The sequence below is a fragment of the Pteropus alecto genome, unplaced genomic scaffold (assembly GCF_000325575.1).
Source record: "Pteropus alecto unplaced genomic scaffold, ASM32557v1 scaffold45, whole genome shotgun sequence".
NCBI lineage: Eukaryota > Metazoa > Chordata > Mammalia > Chiroptera > Pteropodidae > Pteropus > Pteropus alecto.
This window is the reverse complement of record NW_006442491.1, coordinates 32,958,159-32,975,193: the sequence shown is the minus strand read 5'-3', so window position 1 is coordinate 32,975,193 and position 17,035 is coordinate 32,958,159. Positions and strand designations below refer to the sequence as shown.

The window sequence follows — 17,035 nt, the reverse complement described above, 5'->3', positions numbered from 1 at the left end:
GGCTGCAACAGGTGCCTCCCGGAGCAGGAAGCTCGCGCCGCTGCTCAGCTCCCCCGGGCGCGTCCAGCCTCGCTGCGCCAGGCGCGCCATCCCCGGACCCGGCTTGCGTCCCCACGAGGACAGTGACCCCCGCCGCTCCACCTGCTTCTCCGCCCGCTTCCTGCCACCTTGCCACCCCCGGTGAGGGGCCCAAGAGAAAGCCTGCCCTCGCCCCCAGCCGGGCCCGGCACCCTTCCCGCCGCCTTGTGCGCCATGGATGCCCCGGAGCAGCAGCCCGACCCTGACGGCTACGAGCCGGGGGGCAGCCCCCAGGACGAGTTGGACTTCTCCATCCTCTTCAACTATGACTATTTGAATCCTATCGAAGGTCCGTAGAGGCTCCGCCTGGCCTGGCCCCAAGCCTGAACTGGGGCTTGGGCCTGGAGAGGGAGCCCAGGGCCCCTCTGCGCCTCACGTCTTGAGGGCTCCGTGTGGTGGTGGTGGGGGGAGGTGCCTCTCCCCAGGTGAGAGGGAGGGAGCGAGGCGTCAGGTTCTGCCGCTACCCTTAGGGGGCGGTAGGCTCACTCTCGCGTTGTAGGGTGTCAGTTTCCAGGTACTGTGACTTCTCCTGGAGGGTCGCTGGTATCAAGCAAAAGGTGGCAGGGGGCTCAGCTGGCTTCTTGCCTGCTGCTGGGTGGTCACAGGGCAGCGGAAGTGATTTGCTTTGGAGGGAGCCAAAGAATGGAGTTAGTGGGAGTGGGCTGGTGCAGAAAGAGGTTGCACCTGAACCTAATTATCAGAGCAGGTGAAAGCTGATCCCCCTCCTCCCTCTAGGCACCACCGCGGGTGAGTGGCATGTGTTGGGGACTTTGTATTGAAACTAAGGAAGAGGTTGTCTGTGTCTAATGCTGGAGTGTGGTTTGACTTCAGTGTTAAGAGGCCAGCCCATTTCCTCCCTGGGTGGTGCTGCTGCCTCTGCGATTCACCCCAGTGGATGGGTCCGAGCTTTAAGTGATCCCCACCCTACAGGCATAACGGATGTGGGGGCAGAGGGCTGGGGTGGAGGTGGAAGCTGGCATGTGGATTCAGCCAGACCCTGGCTATTCCTGCCTGAAGGACCTGTCAGTCTGTGCCTTCAAGTGTCATCTGCCACTGGGGGCTGGGGACTTCCCCAGGCTGGGCTGTCACTTCACGTGTTTAACAGGAGCCTTCGTCAGAAGGAGCAGGAGGCCACACACCCAACCTCATTGTATTTTTCTGGTTAGCAGGTTGTCTTGGAAAAAAAACAAAAAAACCCAACCAGGCTTCCTGATTTTGACAGCCCAGCCCAGCCAATGCTTGTTGAAGCCTCAGGGGCAGGCCTGCTGGTAACTCCCAGAGGCACTGAGGCTTGGCTGGCTGCGGAGTGCAGGAAGGGGCTGTGCTGGGTGGTTTGTGTAGGCGGCCTGGACCGGGGGTGGGGGGTTAGCTGTTTCCCAGAGCTGCCCTGTTAGGCAGGTGAATGAGAAAGTCTACCTTTCTGTCTATGTGTCTTCACTGGCCACCTTAGGTGTGGGGCTTGCTTTGACCTTGGGGATCCCCTTCACGTGGATACCAAGTGAAGATGATAATTAGTAATTATTCTGTATTTTGGCCAGAGATGGAAATAATTAGCCAGCAAGAGAGACAGTTTTCTTGAGTTGCAATCTGGAGGCCATCCTCTGCTTTGAAAAGAAACGATTACGAATCTGCAGACGATGCCTCCAGCATCAGCGGTCTTTCTGTTCGTTAAGATTAAAGTCATGTTTTGCAGGGCACTAATACTTACACCCCTCCCGGATTCAAAATCGGCTAACTTTTTTTTTTTTTTTTTTTTTTTTTTGGCAGGGGGGTGATTTCCGGGGAAATAGTTTCCAAGCCAAATCTGATGGGAGGTGCTTTTTATAGTTTTTCTTGGCAAGTGGTGCTTGGTGGCCGCCAGATGGGTGTCTAAATGACCACAATGAAAGCCCCAGAATCTGTTTTGTTTTTTTTTTTTAAATAAACTTGACTTTTGGAACACTTTTAGTTTTCCAGAAGAGTTGTAAAGATCATACAAAGAGTTCCATATACCTAGTACCCAGTCCCTCACATTCTTATCTGACATTAATGTGTATTAGTATTGCTGTAATTAATGAACCAGTATTGATGCATTATTAGCATCGCAAGTCCATACTTTATGCAAATTCGGAGTGTCCTTGTTTCTTATGAGCTTGACAATTCTGAGGAGCGCTGGTTCGGCATATTGAAGAATGTCCTTCTAATGTTTTTCTCATGGTTAGACAGGGACCGTGGGTTTTGCGGAGGAAGACCACAGAGGTAGAGCGACTATTTCCATCCTGTCCTATCAAGGGTCCCTACCATCAACATCCCTGTTGACGCTGACCTTGATCACCTGGCCGAGGTAGCGTTCGCCAGGTTCTTCCACTGTAAAGTTACACTTTTCCAAACTCCAAACTGTGATCTTTGGAAAGAAGTTACTTTGTGGCACCCCACTTAAGGGGCGGGGAGTTATGCTCTGGAATCTGTCCAATAATGACTGCTTGCTGGGAAGTAGGCAGCACAGAAATGTCACGGCTCAGGAAGGGAAGGGATGCCGTGAGCCTTGGGAGGCTAATGCGAGCTGTTCCAGATGTGGGTGTGGCTCTGGTTTATCCAGATGTTAATAGGAGTCCTTCCCCCACCCCACCCCCCACCTTCTCTGCTTCTGCATAATGGAACTTCTCAAGGGCCAGCACTAGGCCTTATCTTGCTAATTGGGCTTTGCCCCGGTATTGGCGATGCATGTGGGGTGTTCCCCTTAACGCTGGGCATGAGCTTGGCAAAAAAAACAAGGAGGGGCAAGGGCCGCTAATGGGACAGACGTTGTCAGAAGTTGGCGGAGGTGATGGAGATTGCGGGGGAAGTCAGATGCTCGTTTTATGGAAACTTAGCATGTAGCCGACGCTGATTAGCCGATGTCCTATCTCCTCCAACCCTAGCAGGTAGGCACCATCGTCACGCCCATGTTTTGAAGGAGATGCTAAGGCACAGAGAAAAGTGAAGGAATTTCCCCAGGATGTATAGTAGCTGGTCAATAGCAGAACTGCAACATGAACCTGCTCTGGAGCCCACATGCTGACCTATCGTGTGAGGGTCCCTCATTCCCTCACTGGAGGAGAGACACGTGCACAGCATGTTGTAAGGGGCCTGGCACTATGGCAGGCCTGGAATTTAAAACAGTTACCAACAGAGCGATCATTGCCATTTAAACTTCTTTGGACCTCTGTCTACTCAACTGTCAAATGGCTGAAATAGTCGTACTTACTTCATAAGGTTGTTTGCCTCGAATGAGTAACCCACTTAAGTCAATTAACAGTGCGATTTGTTCCTAACATTTCATTAAACCCTTGATTTTGTTAATAGAGGCGCTCAGTTAATGTGAGCCATTCTTCCGTTACTCATTCGACTTGCTGTTGAGCGCCTATCGTGTTAGATCCTGGGGATATAATAGAGAATAAGACCCGGCCCTTGCCCTCACCGAGCTGGAGTCTCTAATTGTTTCCTGTTGTCTAATCGCTTTGACTAATATCTCTAGTAGCATGCTCATGGTCATGGAAATGGTAGGCATCCTCGCCTTGTTCCTGACCCCAGCAAGAGCATCTCTTGCGTTGGCTTTAGGATTGAGGTGCATGTATTTAATTATGTCAGCGAAGTATCCATTCATTCCTATTTCCTTGAGAGTCTTCATTAGGAATGGGAGTTGCATTACATCATAGACTTTTTAGCATCTATGGAAAGATATGATTTTATTCTTCCTAGAGCTATTAATTTGTTGACTTATATTAATAGATTTCCTAATATTGAAACATTCCTGGTATAAACTTTACTTGGCCCTTGTGTATTATTTTCTTGTGGCCAGCGTTGGTTTGATACCATCTTATTTAAGATTTTTTTCGGCAGTATTCATGAGTGATACTTGTCATGTCCTTTTTCTCATGTGCTGTTGGGTTTAAGTGTTTTTTATTTTCTATGCTCCGGAACAATGTATGTCTCGTCAGGACAATTCGGTTTCTGAAGTGGTGATGGAATTCCCCCGTGAAGCCGTCTGGACCCGGCGCCTTTTTTATGGGGTCGTTCTGTGATCACTTTCTCTGTTGTGTCTGTGGGAGTTGGTCTGCCTACACTTTCTTTTTTACTGGGGTCAATTTTGGTAGAGTGTGTCTTTTAAAGAAATTATTTATTTCACCTGTCTAGGTTTTCAAATTTATTTGCCTAGAGGCATGCAGGGTAGAGTCTTAACCTCCCCAGCCCCCCATCTGCCACACTGAGGGAGACAGTAAAGTTCAAGGTAACAGAATGAATGGGGACAGGGCCGTGGGAGGCCTGACCAGGGCTCCTGACCCAGTGGAAGAAAGAGGTGTGCTGACCGTCAGCAGATGGATCAAAAGTTTAATTCCCTTGTGCCTGCTTGTGACTTCAATGAATTCTTACTCCTCTCAGCTGTAACACACTGGGGGACAGGTGGGTACTGGGAACCCCTAGTCACCTCCAGAGGGGCCAGATCTCCTCTGGGCTCTGTCGGGACTGATGTACTCACTAATGGCCTGCCTCAGTGGATCTGGTGCATCCCTCCTTCAATTCCTGGTAAACTAATGCATGTGACACCACCTTTGACATTTCAGAAAGGAAAATGGACTTCTGGTCATTGCTTGTAGAGTCTATTCTGGTGATCCTTAAACTTTTTGGGTCATAGCACTTTGAAAAGCTGATGAAAGCCACAGATCCTGTAGGCACGCACACACTATTGGAGCACACGCACACACACACACCATGCACAAGCGCCTCCCCATCCCACGAGTCCCCCTCTGCCCTCCACGACCTCTTGTACTATTTTACGTGGAGCCGCAGACCCAGCTGTAGCCCGCTCCCTAATGCTGCCTGCACTTTGACTCAGGAACACCTGCTCTCAACCCATTCACAGGGGACCATTAAAACCTCATTCTCTCGGCAAACACTCACTGAACGCTGGTTTTGTGCCAGGCCCTGTGGGAGTATAGAGACGGATTAGATGTGGCCCTGCCCTTGCCTGGCCCCCAGGCCTCTGTGGGACACAGCCTAGTAAACAAATAGCAGCAAACGAGGTGCTAGGATATAGTATCATGGGTTTTTTTTTGGTGCTTACTAAAAATAGAGTTCTACCCTAAGCAAGCAGGTTCACTGACATGTGACATGCTGAGACATTGTCTGTGTCAAGTTAAGGACAGGCCTTAATAAGCCTGCTTTGTGCAAATAGTGTCTCCAGGTGCAGCTGGAAAGGTGCAGTGAGGCCTCGAATTGAGCAGTGGTCTCGTCAGGGAGGCAAAGGAAATGGGGAGAAAGTGGCCTTAATCATCCTTCATTATTGAACACATGTCATCTCAGCTTCCAGATTACAAGCCCTCTGTTCTTGAGGTGGCCTCAGATTTTGATTGGGAGCGGAGGCCCTTAAGACCTTAAAGCAGTGTTATTTGGGTTGGCCCTCAAGGCTTTCTAGTCCTCTAAGGTGAGAGGGTTGAATAAATTTGAAAAATACAGCAGCAGTGGCTAGTGGCCCTCAATCCTGGCTGCACGTTAGAACCTTCCAGCCGCACCTGGACCAATGAAAGCAGACTCTTTAGGGGTCTGTTAACTTTGCTGAGCATCATGCAGTGCTAAGTGGCAGGTTAGGCCTTGGACCCAGGCAGTTGGGGTCCCGAGTCTCTGCCATCAGCACTACAATCAGCCAGGATGTCACCGACTCCAGCTTTGAGGGAGCTCATATACAGCAGCACAGGGGGTGCGCTCACCCCTAATATTTGATCTTTATGTAATTATCCATTGTATGTTTACTGCTGTCCTAAGGGGATTATACTCATTATAAAACATGCAGCAAAAAAAAAAAAAATGGGAAAGGACAGGATATAAATAGCAGTTCTGCTTTTTTATATTTCTACATCCCAATCGATGTACGCCTCCTGGGGGACATGTTCCCCAACTTTGGAGGCCATTGGCTCGGCAAGTCAGAGCACCAGGTCTGAAATCAGAAAATCCTGGCTTGAATTCTTAGTTGCCTCCTACCTGCGTGACCTTGGCCAAGCAGAAGTACCCGGTACCAGCAAGCACGCGATAAATAAATGGATGGAAGTTGCATAGTTTCTTATTAGTGTTATGCCTTAGGGGCACGTGATTTCAATTCTCTGGTCTGTGTTTCGTCATCTGTGCAGTGGGGATGGTGATGGCAGTGCTCACCTCCTAGGGCTGGTGTGACATGTCTGTGAGGCAGTGTGATTAAAGCTCAGCCGCCGGGCTGCGTGCGTGTTAGATGGCCATAGCGATGGACTGAGAAATCTCCTAGCTCTCCTGACTTCTGCGGGCATTGGCAACTTGGAGGAGAGAGTCTTTGCCTCAGCCTTTCATAAATCTTGAGCCTGAAGGGAAAATGGTCTGGAACGAAGAGCCATGCGGTCACTGGGGAGGAGCCACTGGCCACCGGCTTGAGTCGGCACTTGTGGAGGGTTATCTCTAACTTCTGCACGTTCAGTTGACTTGAAAAACTCATCTGGCCCCTGCTGTATCCCTAGAACTTGGCTGGCTGCAAAAGCTTTCTTGGTTGTCTAGACTCCAGGGCAGGAAGGGGCCCCTCTGGCTGCCTCTCTTGGGCGGACAGGGCCTCCCCAGGTGTCCTGTCCTGTCCCCATAAGACCACTTGAGCCAGGGCCAGGGAGATGCAGCCCTAGAAAGTGCAGCCTGATGGATGCCTTGTGGCTTCCCCCCACGAAGGGACTTCCTCCTTCCTCCCTCCCTCCCTCCCCAGCACAGGAAATCGCCACAGGCTCCGCAGAGCTCCGGGCAGGCTCAGCTTCCTCAGGCCGGCCTGAGGTTTGGTTTTTGCTGATGGTTCCCAAACTGTGGTGAGAAGAAGGCGAGACTCGATCCCAGGGATCTTCTGGGATGGGTCAGGGGCTGCTCTCTGCTTCCCTACCTGGAGCAGAGCCCCACACGGGTTTCCCCAAAGCAAAAGAACTGCTTTTGATTCTTCCCTGAGCTTTTAGTGTGAACTTTTTCCAAAATATGGAGAAGTAGACACAATGGTATAATTAACTACCATGTTCCCATCACCCAGCTTCAACAGTCATCGTCGTGAGGCTAGTCCTACTTTATCCGTCTCCCAACGTTCTTAACCAGCCCTGGTTACTCGAAATCAAATTCCAGGTGGCATAATATTTTATTAATACATAGATTAGTATGTAGCTCTCAAAGATAAGGATTCTCGAGAAAAATCAAATAGCATTATCAAACCTGAAAAAGAATAATTACTTAATTTCAAATGTTCAGTATTCCAATTTCCTGCTTGTCTCACAAGCATCTTTATAGTTAATTTGTTCGAACCAAGATCCAAACAAGACCCTCAGGTCGTATTTGGTTGACATGGCTACGCTGGCTCTTTTATTCCATAGAAGTCCCCATCTGTTTTCTTGCCGTTTATTTGTTGAAGAAACAGGGTCATATTCCTGTGTAGCTCCTCACGGTGTGGATTTTGCCAGTGGCATCCTTGTGGTGTCTTTTAACATGTTCCCCTGTCCCTTGCATTTCCTATAAACTGGCATTAAGATCTAAAGCCCTGCGCCTTGGACTTTTAATGCCTTTCCCCCCCCGCCTCTGCAAAAGAAATATATCAAAAGCAGACTGTGAGCTACAAGCAGAGCAGAGAAATTGCTTTCCCCGAGTTGGCATTTGAGACCCTCCCTGCCTCCTAATCTGAGGTTTGGGAAAAGAGTATTTTCTCAGTGGGGCCTGTTTCAGTTACTCAGATGCGTTTCTAAAAGCCAGCCCTTCCCATGTGAGCTGTAACTGAGCCATGCCTGGGTGAGCTTCCCAAAGGGAATAAAGTCTGCAAAGCTCAGGATTTATAAAGGTCCTTATTAAAACAAACCTGCTTGGGCATGCCTGCAGAAGGCACAACGTTAAATGAAGGCGAAATAAAACTGTTAAGTCTTCGATGCCTGCAAAAGTTGTCGTGAAGGTTACAGAAAGGGGCTGTTTGTTTATCTGTGTCATCCTGAGAAGGTGGGCTGCAGATCTGAAATCCGCAATGAGTGACATCACTTTGTTGTCACGGAGAAAGGAGGAATGTCATTAATGACCAGGGCTGGCAGGGGCCACTGATTAAGTGTGCCAGATCCCAGAAACATGGCACCGAAACGAAAGCTCCTGGGAAAAAGTGTAAATAAAAAACCTGTCAGTCAACAAGGTATTAATTTTAAATCTCTGCCCCCGGCCAAGGGTTGCAGGGGCCCCGCTGTCTGGAAAGGGAAGTTTCCATTTGGATTTCAAATGGGCTGAAAGGAAGGTGGAAATCAGCTTTCCAGGCTGTGCCAGGGGTTGTGGGACTCGGTAAGGGCGAAGCTCTTTGAGGTGTTGGCGGAAAGGTGCGGGGTCCTTGCCGAGTTGGTTAGAGGATGAAAGGGAGAGGGAAGGTGGCTGTCCCCCCGCCCACGTCCCCTCATGTGGGCCTTTGGTGGAGGGAGAGGTTTAGCCAGGGCCAGCCCTCTTTCTGAGGGAGGATGATCTGAAGTCTATTTCTGGTTAATTCTTCCGACCAGATCTTTCCTTCTCCTTTTGGCAAGGAAGCTGCCCGCATCCTGCTGTCTGTCAGGCACTGCCTGACAAGTGCGGAGGGACTATCTTCTGCTGGAAATGGACCTTTCTAAGCCACACGTTAAATCTCAAATGGCTGTCTTCTTGAAAAATGGAGGCGGTATATAGCAAGGTGGCTAGATAAATGAATTATGGTGCAACCATACTGCGGCATACTACATGGCATTAAAGAAACCGTAGCTGCATACAGTGTGGATGAATCTCAGACACACTGTTAGCAAAAGACGTGACATGTACGTCCCATTTGATTTTATTTACGTGACATGCAAGGGCAGGCAACCTCAGTCTACGGGGAGACAAGTCAGGTCCCTTTGGTGAGGGTTACTGGCTGGGCGGAGCCATGAAAGAGCCCTCGGGTGGGGTGGAAATGCCCATATCTCGCATGGCGGATGCACAGGTGCAAACACGTAAAAAGGCACACTAAGTACGTTTAATATGTCCCATTTGATTTTATTTACGTGACATGCAAGGGCAGGCAACCTCAGTCTACGGGGAGACAAGTCAGGTCCCTTTGGTGAGGGTTACTGGCTGGGCGGAGCCATGAAAGAGCCCTCGGGTGGGGTGGAAATGCCCATATCTCGCATGGCGGATGCACAGGTGCAAACACGTAAAAAGGCACACAATGTACGTTTAATTGTGCATTTTACCGCATTTAAGTGGTGTCTCAATTTGAATCTGCCTGATTGTTTTCATGACTTTGGGTGAATCCCTGTACCTCTGAGCCTCAGTTTCCCCATCTGTAACACAGAAGTTGATAGTACCTGCCTCACAGGCTGGTTGTAAGCGGCAGAGAGGGACACAGTGAACACCAGCAATTCAAATGAAAAAAAGTCGAATCTATTACTTAAAGGCAATCTGTAGCTTTTCAAAGAACTGAACTTTTGGAACTTTTGGAAGGCAGGAAGGCACCATGGAAGGACTTGAAACCAGCAAGAGGTGGTTCCTTCCATCCTAGTCTGAGGATGGAGATGAGACCCAACATCAGCTGGATGCCTGGGTCCTGCTGCCCCCACCCAAAAGCTGGCCTTGAGGCGCGCAGGTTGCAGATTCCAGGCATTTCTCTACCCCTCTCCAGAAGGGGTACGTGTCAGCCGGTGGGTGCGTGTGTTTTTGCAAGCACCTATTGCCAGCATCCAATCTGTAATGCTCGTTGCTTGCAAATTGTCCCAGGTCCTGTGTCCCAGGTGCCTGGCCTCATGGCACGCAGCCTATGAAGCAGGACCAAGCCCTCCTTTCTGCCCTGTCTGGTTAAGGCAGACAGACAGCTGTCTTATGTGGGGCAAGGTCAGCAAAGAGCAGGGCGTTCAAGGTGGCTTTTTCCACTGATTCCACGTTGCCGAGATGGGATGGTAAGCTGCTTCCTTCTCCTTTCTGGCGTTTCTGGACCTGACTTTTCTGGATGGAATTTCTTGCCTTTCATGCCCCGTGTCTGTGTGTGTCGTCTCTGAATGACGGGAGTGACCACCTGGGTCTCCACCATGATTAATACACACAATTCATTGATTGGAAATCCAGCCTCCGTTCTGTGTGTATACACGGAGGCTCTTTGGAGCATTTGCCGCACGTCGAATCTATAACTTAAAGGCAATCTGTAGCTTTTCAAAGAAGGTCTTTTCAGTAGGCGGTGCAAGCCGCCAGATGAAAAATCCATCCACCTTTCTGCTCCTTTTGGCGAATTCTCACAGCCCTGAATATGACGAAGCCACCAGGGCAGTTGAGGTGGCAGAGGGCAGGATCCCTTCCCTCCATCTTCTCCCCTTTCCTCCAGCCGCACATGTGTGGTTCCAGGCTGTGGCAGTCTAGGCACTTCCATGGCAACAGACTGTGATGTCTCAAACCCAGGGCCTGGGACTCGTACCACCTCGGGATGTGAACTCATCGAGCGATGGGTCCACCAACCCAGACAAGGATGGACCGCAGCTCCGGGGGCCTGCTGCCAGCCTCAGGGGCGTCCAGCCTCCAGGCCGTGTCCTGGTTCCTCTCTGTCATGTCCCTCAAGCCTGAAAGCACCAGTTCACACCGTCGTCCCCACCCCCCGGAGGACAGACGCCTCATGTAGGCGCCCTCGCCGTGTTTCTATTTTGGTCATTCTATTCTGCTTCCTGAAAATTCCACCCGCCTGTAGTTCCAGGCGGAGAAGATGTTCTCTTGATCTTTTTTTTTTTTTCAAAAGTGATCTGTTGGCTGGTGGGTTGGCACTGAATGGCCACCTCAGACTTGGCTGTGTGTCCCTGAGGGTGAGCAACAGGCCACAAGTGGCTCCAGGAGGAGAGGCGCTGGCAGAGGCCACCGTGTAGCCTGAGTGTGATTTTTTAAAATAATCGTTGACTCAATCCTGGGGCAGATGGAGGGACTGTGAATATCCCAGAAGAAAGGAATCAGTGTTTTTAGTTGTTGGGGCAACTTCTTCCTGATGGGCCCTCCAGAGCAGTTTTTGTTCTGGAAGTACCTCATTTCCCTGTGTCGGGGTTAAGGTGTCACCCCTTTCATGAGAAGCAGGGGACAGTAATGGTCATGGGTGCAGGCGACCGAACTGCCTGAGACTGAATCCCAGCTCTGCCACTTAGAAGCTGTGTGACCCTGGGCAAATTAGTCACCTTCTCTGAGCCTCATTTTTCCCCATTTGTAGAATGAGGGAACTGTACTACCTACTTCATAGGATTCTTGTGAGACAAGCTACGCATTAAATACATACAGTGGTTCTTGGTATGAAGTAAACGATACGGATGTGTTAGCTCATCATTTTTGTTATGGTAAGTCGCTCACTGAGTCATTAACACTTTAGTAAGATTTAGTTGATCAGCTCCCAGGGAGCCCAGGGAAAAGAGTACAAAGCATGAAATGAAGGGGATGTTAGGAACATTATTTACCTACTTACTCCACGTACTTCCTAAAGACTAGCGAAATCTGTGATGAGAAGAATTCCCAGATTGCCTATCCATTTTATTTTTATAAAATGTCTTCCCTTTTAAAAAATGCTTTTAAAAGCGCTGGGAATTAGTACATGTCGTACTTTCAAGGTGCTGTAAAATAAAGCAATGGGAGCAAAGAAAGGGTAGAATTTTCAGTTAGAAGATCATTCTTTCCGTAATAATAACATACGATAGGCCTCATTTATTGAGTGTGTATTTTGTGTGTTCTGGGCTGTAGATGGATTAGGTTAACTCCGGTGGATATTTTCACTGACTTCATCATCGTGTTATGTGTGAGGACTCAGAGATTCCCCAGGTCACATAGCTGGGGAGCGGGCAGTGGAGCTGGGGTCCCCTAACACTGTGTGTTGACTGAGGCCCAGGTCTCAGGGTAGATGCCTCACTGAGGTGGGGCTGGAGTGGCCTCCCCAGCCATCTCGTCCTGCAGTTTCTGAGGGTGACCGAGGTTTCCTCAAACCTTTGTAGGGCCTAGATGTTGGGTGAGCTCCTGGGACCTTGATGCAAGGAACGGTGATGGTAATTAAAACTTTCAGATGCCTGCTGTAGACATGAGTTACCTGCTAGGGCTGACAGTGAGCACATGTCTCAGTTCTGAATCATTGCAGGTTCGAGGGCATGACTCATGGGTTGGTGCCCCCAGCAGTGTGGGCCTCTGCGGTGGGCAGGCCCCAAGGGAGGCACCAGGCCATAAGGCACAGAGGTCTGGTTCTCAGCTGGGGGCGATCCTGCCTTGCAGGAGACATTTGGCAATGCCTGGAGACGTGTTTTAGTTGTCAGAACTGAGAGAGGGGTGGGGATGCCACTGGCCTCTAGCGGGTAGAAGCCAGGGGTGCTGCTAAACACCCTTCGGCCACCACCAACAAAAAATTGTCTGGCCCCTCATGTCAGTAGTTCTGGGGTTGAGAACCCTGGATTAGTGGTCCATGGTGCTCTCAGTCATGCCTGGGTTCAAGTTGTGGGAACTCGGGCAAGTTAATTCGCCTCTCTGTGTCTCTGGTTCCTCATCCGTAAAAGGGAAATGAATAAACAGTGTCGCAGGTTGCTGTGAGGATTATATAATTTACTACATGTAGCGTGCTTACAACAGTGCCTGGCATGTAAATTCTCAAAATGCTGGCTACTTTCGCTGCTGCTGCTGTTATTATTATTATTATCCCCATCTGCCTTCAAAAAGGTCAGTCTAGTGGGGAGACAGACAAGTGACTCTCTAATCGATAGACTTCACTACATGGCTCTCTAGAGTCTGGGAACACAAAGGAAGAGTGACCGGTCCAGCCTGGGGAATCAGCAAGGGCCTTCAGGAGGAGGCGGCCCAGGTGGAATCTTGATGGACAAATAGTGGCTTGCTAGGCACGGTGAGGACGGGAGGTACGCAAGGGAGTTCTGGGCAGGAGGAACAGCACGTTCAGAGGCGTGGAGGCGCACGGGACCCAGGGCAGCAACCTCTGAATCCGCCATCACTGTCCCCACTTCCTTTCTCTCTGGGAACCGATGCCTCCCATGTGGGCCAGGGACCTTCCACGGCAAGCGACATGGTTTCACGTGGTCCACTGCGGGGTACCTCGCATGTCATGAGAACCATCTCCTTTTAAGCGCTCCCTCTCTTTGAACCAGTCAGAAGGAGCGAAGGTGCCCCTGTATCTTTAACACCTTTCTCTCTGACATTTGCCATTCCTCCCACCTCCAGCCTTAAAAAAGTAGGCTTTCCGGGTTCGTGGAAACGTTCTACGTCTTGATTGTGGGGGTGGTTAAAAGGGGGCGGTATATCATTTGGCAACACTCATTGAACGCGATGCTCCGAATCTGTATGTATAAGTTACACCTCAAAAAAAAAAACAAAAAAAAAAAAACAAAAAAAAAACATCGAGGGGGAAAAAAGAGTGGGCCTCAGGCTCAGAGCCTTTGGCTGGCCACAGTGTCTCGCTTGAATTTAGTAACTTTTATTTTTATTGTAGTTTTTTACCCTACCTTCTATTTATGGAGGTGACACTGATTTTCCATTTGTGGTAGTGGTGTAAAGTTTCCCTTTAAGTATAAAAAAAAAAAAATGTGAATGGGCTTAAATAGAAGTATTAAGTAAATAATACCAGTGATATATTATACATACAGCAAAGATCATACAAGTGGTAAGAAAAGCAAGACTTTTGGCAATGTTTCTAAGAGATTTTGGTGAAAGTTTCCCTTTAAGTATAAAAAAAAAAATGTGAATGGGCTTAAATAGAAGTATTAAGTAAATAATACCAGTGATACATTATACATACAGCAAAGATCATACGAGTGGTAAGAAAAGCAAGACTTTTGGCAATGTTTCTGAGAGAATTTGGTGACTCTAAGACGAAACTAGTTTTGCTCAGCGTTGAGTAGGCATCGCGAGGACTTAACAGAGCTGTCTGTGCAGCTGGCAGTTGTGTAAGGAGAAATAGTGAAGGATTCTAGCTACTTTAAAAAATGTTTTAGTGATGAGCTGTTTGTCTGTGAGATTCACGGTCAAATATCCAGAGAACGGAGAACTCAGTGATTATAAACTACCTTCCTTTGCCCTGCTTGCTGTTAAACTTTCAAAATCTTGAGGGAACAAAAGAGAGGAAACTCTGCTCCTTGAATTAATTGAAACCAATGTAAATGCTTGAAATGCTTTTGCTGAGCAAAGCAGCCTTTCTGTTTTTGACTGCTGCCAGGGAGCATGAGCGATGTGTGTTTGCATGGTGGGTTCTGTGACTTTTCACATCAGCCCTGATGGGGTGTTGCTGATAAGACGTAATGCAGTTTTTCTGATAAGGCCGGAATTTTTGCTAGGAGACTTTTTGTGTTTTGTTTTGCTGGTTTGCAGGGTAATGGATTATCAGAATGTTGTTATGGAGCAGATATTAATTTCTTTCTGGATTAAAAATCTATGTTACCTGCCGGGAAGGTGTGGGTTTGTGGGCATATGTGTGTACATGCGTGTGTGTGCATGTGCATGTATGTGCTTGTTCGCACGAATATGAGTTTATATTGATCCACGGCTTCATAAGAACTCTAGACCCTATGAACTCTGGAAGAATCAAAAGATTTCATAGCCGGAAGCAACCAAGGAGACTGATTCAGTTTAACGCTGCTGTTCTGTTATAAATAAGTTTAAGACAGAGTTGGTTGGGTGGGGAAGGTTTTTAAGGTCACACAGCTAGTTCGTGGCAGAGCTGGAGTAGATCTCAATTTCTTGCTTCCTAAACTGGTGTGTCATTAATATATATCATGTTATTCACACGCGTGTGTGAGTGTGTGCGTGTGTCTGTGTGTGCGTGTCTGTGTGTGCGTGCACGCGCGCGTTGTGTGCGTGTGTATGTGTGCGTGCATGTGTGCGTGTGTATGTGCGTGTGAGTGTATGTGTGCCTGTGTGTGCGCACGTGTGCATGTGTGTGTGTGCGTGTATGTGTGTATGTGTGTGTATGTATGTGTGTGTATGTATGTGTGTCTGTGTGTACGTGTGTGCATGTGTGCGTGTGTGCATGTGTGCGTGTGTGCATGTATGTGTGTCTGTGTGTGCCCGTGTGTGTGCGTGTGTGCGTGTATGTGCATGTGTCTCTGTGTGCGCATGTGTGCATGCATGTGTGCGTGTGTATGTGTGTGTACATGTGTGTGTCTGTGTGTGTGTGTGCGTGTACACATCCTCTCACCATTTTTATACTACGCACACGGTATGCACCTTGCCTTTCCCCTTTAACACGATCTTGTGATCATTCCATCTCTATACAGAAAGAACTCTTTTCAACCTTTTTTATAGCTGTTTTGTATCTCGTAGGAACGAACCAGAATTTACCCCATCCCCAGTCGATGGACATAAGGTTGCTTCTAGTCCTTTGGGATTACAAACAAGGCAGCACTAACCAACCTTACGCGCGCTCCACTTTGCGCACGTGAGAGTAGATCTGCAGGATAAATTTCTAAAAGCGACATCGCTTGGTTCCAATGACACGTGTGTTCTCTCAGGGTAGCATCTTGCCACCTCGTGGTTTGGATATGGGCATCTTTGAGTCGTAGCTTAAATATTTCACATCGACTTTCCTCCACTCGCTTTATTTATTCATTCAGCCAACCAGCAAAAAAGGAAAAAAAGGTTTTGAAGGCTCGCTTTGTGGCAGGTCCCGTCCAGGTGCTGAGAATGCAGTGGGGAGGGAGAGAGTCCCCGTGGAATTGATGGACTGTTGGAGGTGGGGCTGGAGGTTGGGGGAGAGGCTGACAGTAAGTGAATAACTTCAGAATGACTTAACTGGGCTTGTGAGAAGTGCGTGGGGCATAGCGGGGGAGCGCGAGTGGGGTCTGACCTCCTCAAGGGGGCCAGGAAGCCTTCTCGAGCGCAGGGCATTTTAGCTGGAGAGAATGAGTGACGTTAGCTACATAGAGAAGGGGCCTGGTGTGCGGGGGGAGGAGCAGTGGAGGCACAGGGAACAGCAAGTGCAAAGGTCCTGAGGCAGAAAGGAGCTCCGCGCTTTCCACGAACAGGCAGACAGCCAGTTTGGCTGGAATCCAGAGAGAGGTGAGGCTGGAGGGGCAGGCAGGGCCTGGCCAGGCTGGCCTAGTTCAGATTGTTTAACTTTACCCTAAAAACTACGGGACGAGATTCCCTGAATAGATAAATATATGATGTCAGCTGGTAACTGGTGTCAATGGAGAAAAGACGGCAGGAGAAAGGGGTGGAGGTTGACCCTGGGTGGGGTTGGGGACGGTCTTTCCGATGGGCCAGTCTAAGGGGCTGACTGAGCAGACAGATGAAGGAGCTAAGAGAAGCAGCCATGGGAAGATCTGGGGAGCAGAGTTTCCAGGGAGAGAGGACAAGACACTCCGGAACCCGGAGGCGGACTCTGCTGGAGGATCAGCGAAGGCAGCAGGAAAGCCGGTGCCGAGTCAGGTTCGGTGAAAGTGGCGAGACCGGCCGGGGCCGGGGGACAAGTGCGCTAGGGACTTCGTATCTCATCTGAAGTGTCCGGGGAAGCCTTTAAAGCGGATTTCATGAGTGGACGTTGCAAAATGCCGCGTAGAGCACAGACCATAGAAAGCAGAATGTGGAGACCAGGAACTCGGTCCAGGTGGGCAAGGACGGCGGCTCGGACCAGGGCGGCTTGTCGTGCGGAGGGGGCGGCGTGTGAATTTCATTTATACTTATCAATAGAGTGGCCAGGATTTCCTGATGTACTGGACAGAAAGGCGCGGGAAGGAGGGGAGTCAAGGTGAATTAAGTGGTAACGGGGGCGGGGGGTGACCTCTGCCGAGCTGGGGAGGGTGAGGAGGGCAGGCAGGGGAGTGAGGTGGCGGGAACGGGGCTCGCCAGTTCCCTCACTAAGTCCGCTCTCCAGCTGTGGGTCCCTTCGAGGTGGCAGCAGAAGCCTGAGCTAGATGGCCACTGTCCGAGGAGCAATGACGTCATTCTGCATCTGCCGGTGTTGATAGTTCGGGGAGTCTGGATAGCC

At 49.5% G+C, this 17,035-nt stretch overlaps 1 protein-coding gene across 7 annotated transcripts in view; it reads left to right on the top strand.

The window, feature by feature from the left end:
* The window catches only part of NFATC2 (nuclear factor of activated T cells 2), a 145,666-nt gene that overhangs the window by 10,892 nt on the left and 117,739 nt on the right, over positions 1-17,035 (top strand). For 6 of the 7 annotated variants that reach the window (XM_015597190.2, XM_015597193.2, XM_015597194.2 and 3 more), the window contains exon 1: positions 33-367. The exons of the other annotated variant lie outside the window; for it this stretch is intronic. In XM_015597190.2, coding sequence (XP_015452676.1) covers positions 253-367 — 115 coding nt within the window. In that variant the 5' untranslated portion in view covers positions 33-252. Of the gene's footprint in view, positions 1-32; positions 368-17,035 lie in introns of those variants that run through there. 7 annotated transcript variants of the gene reach the window in all.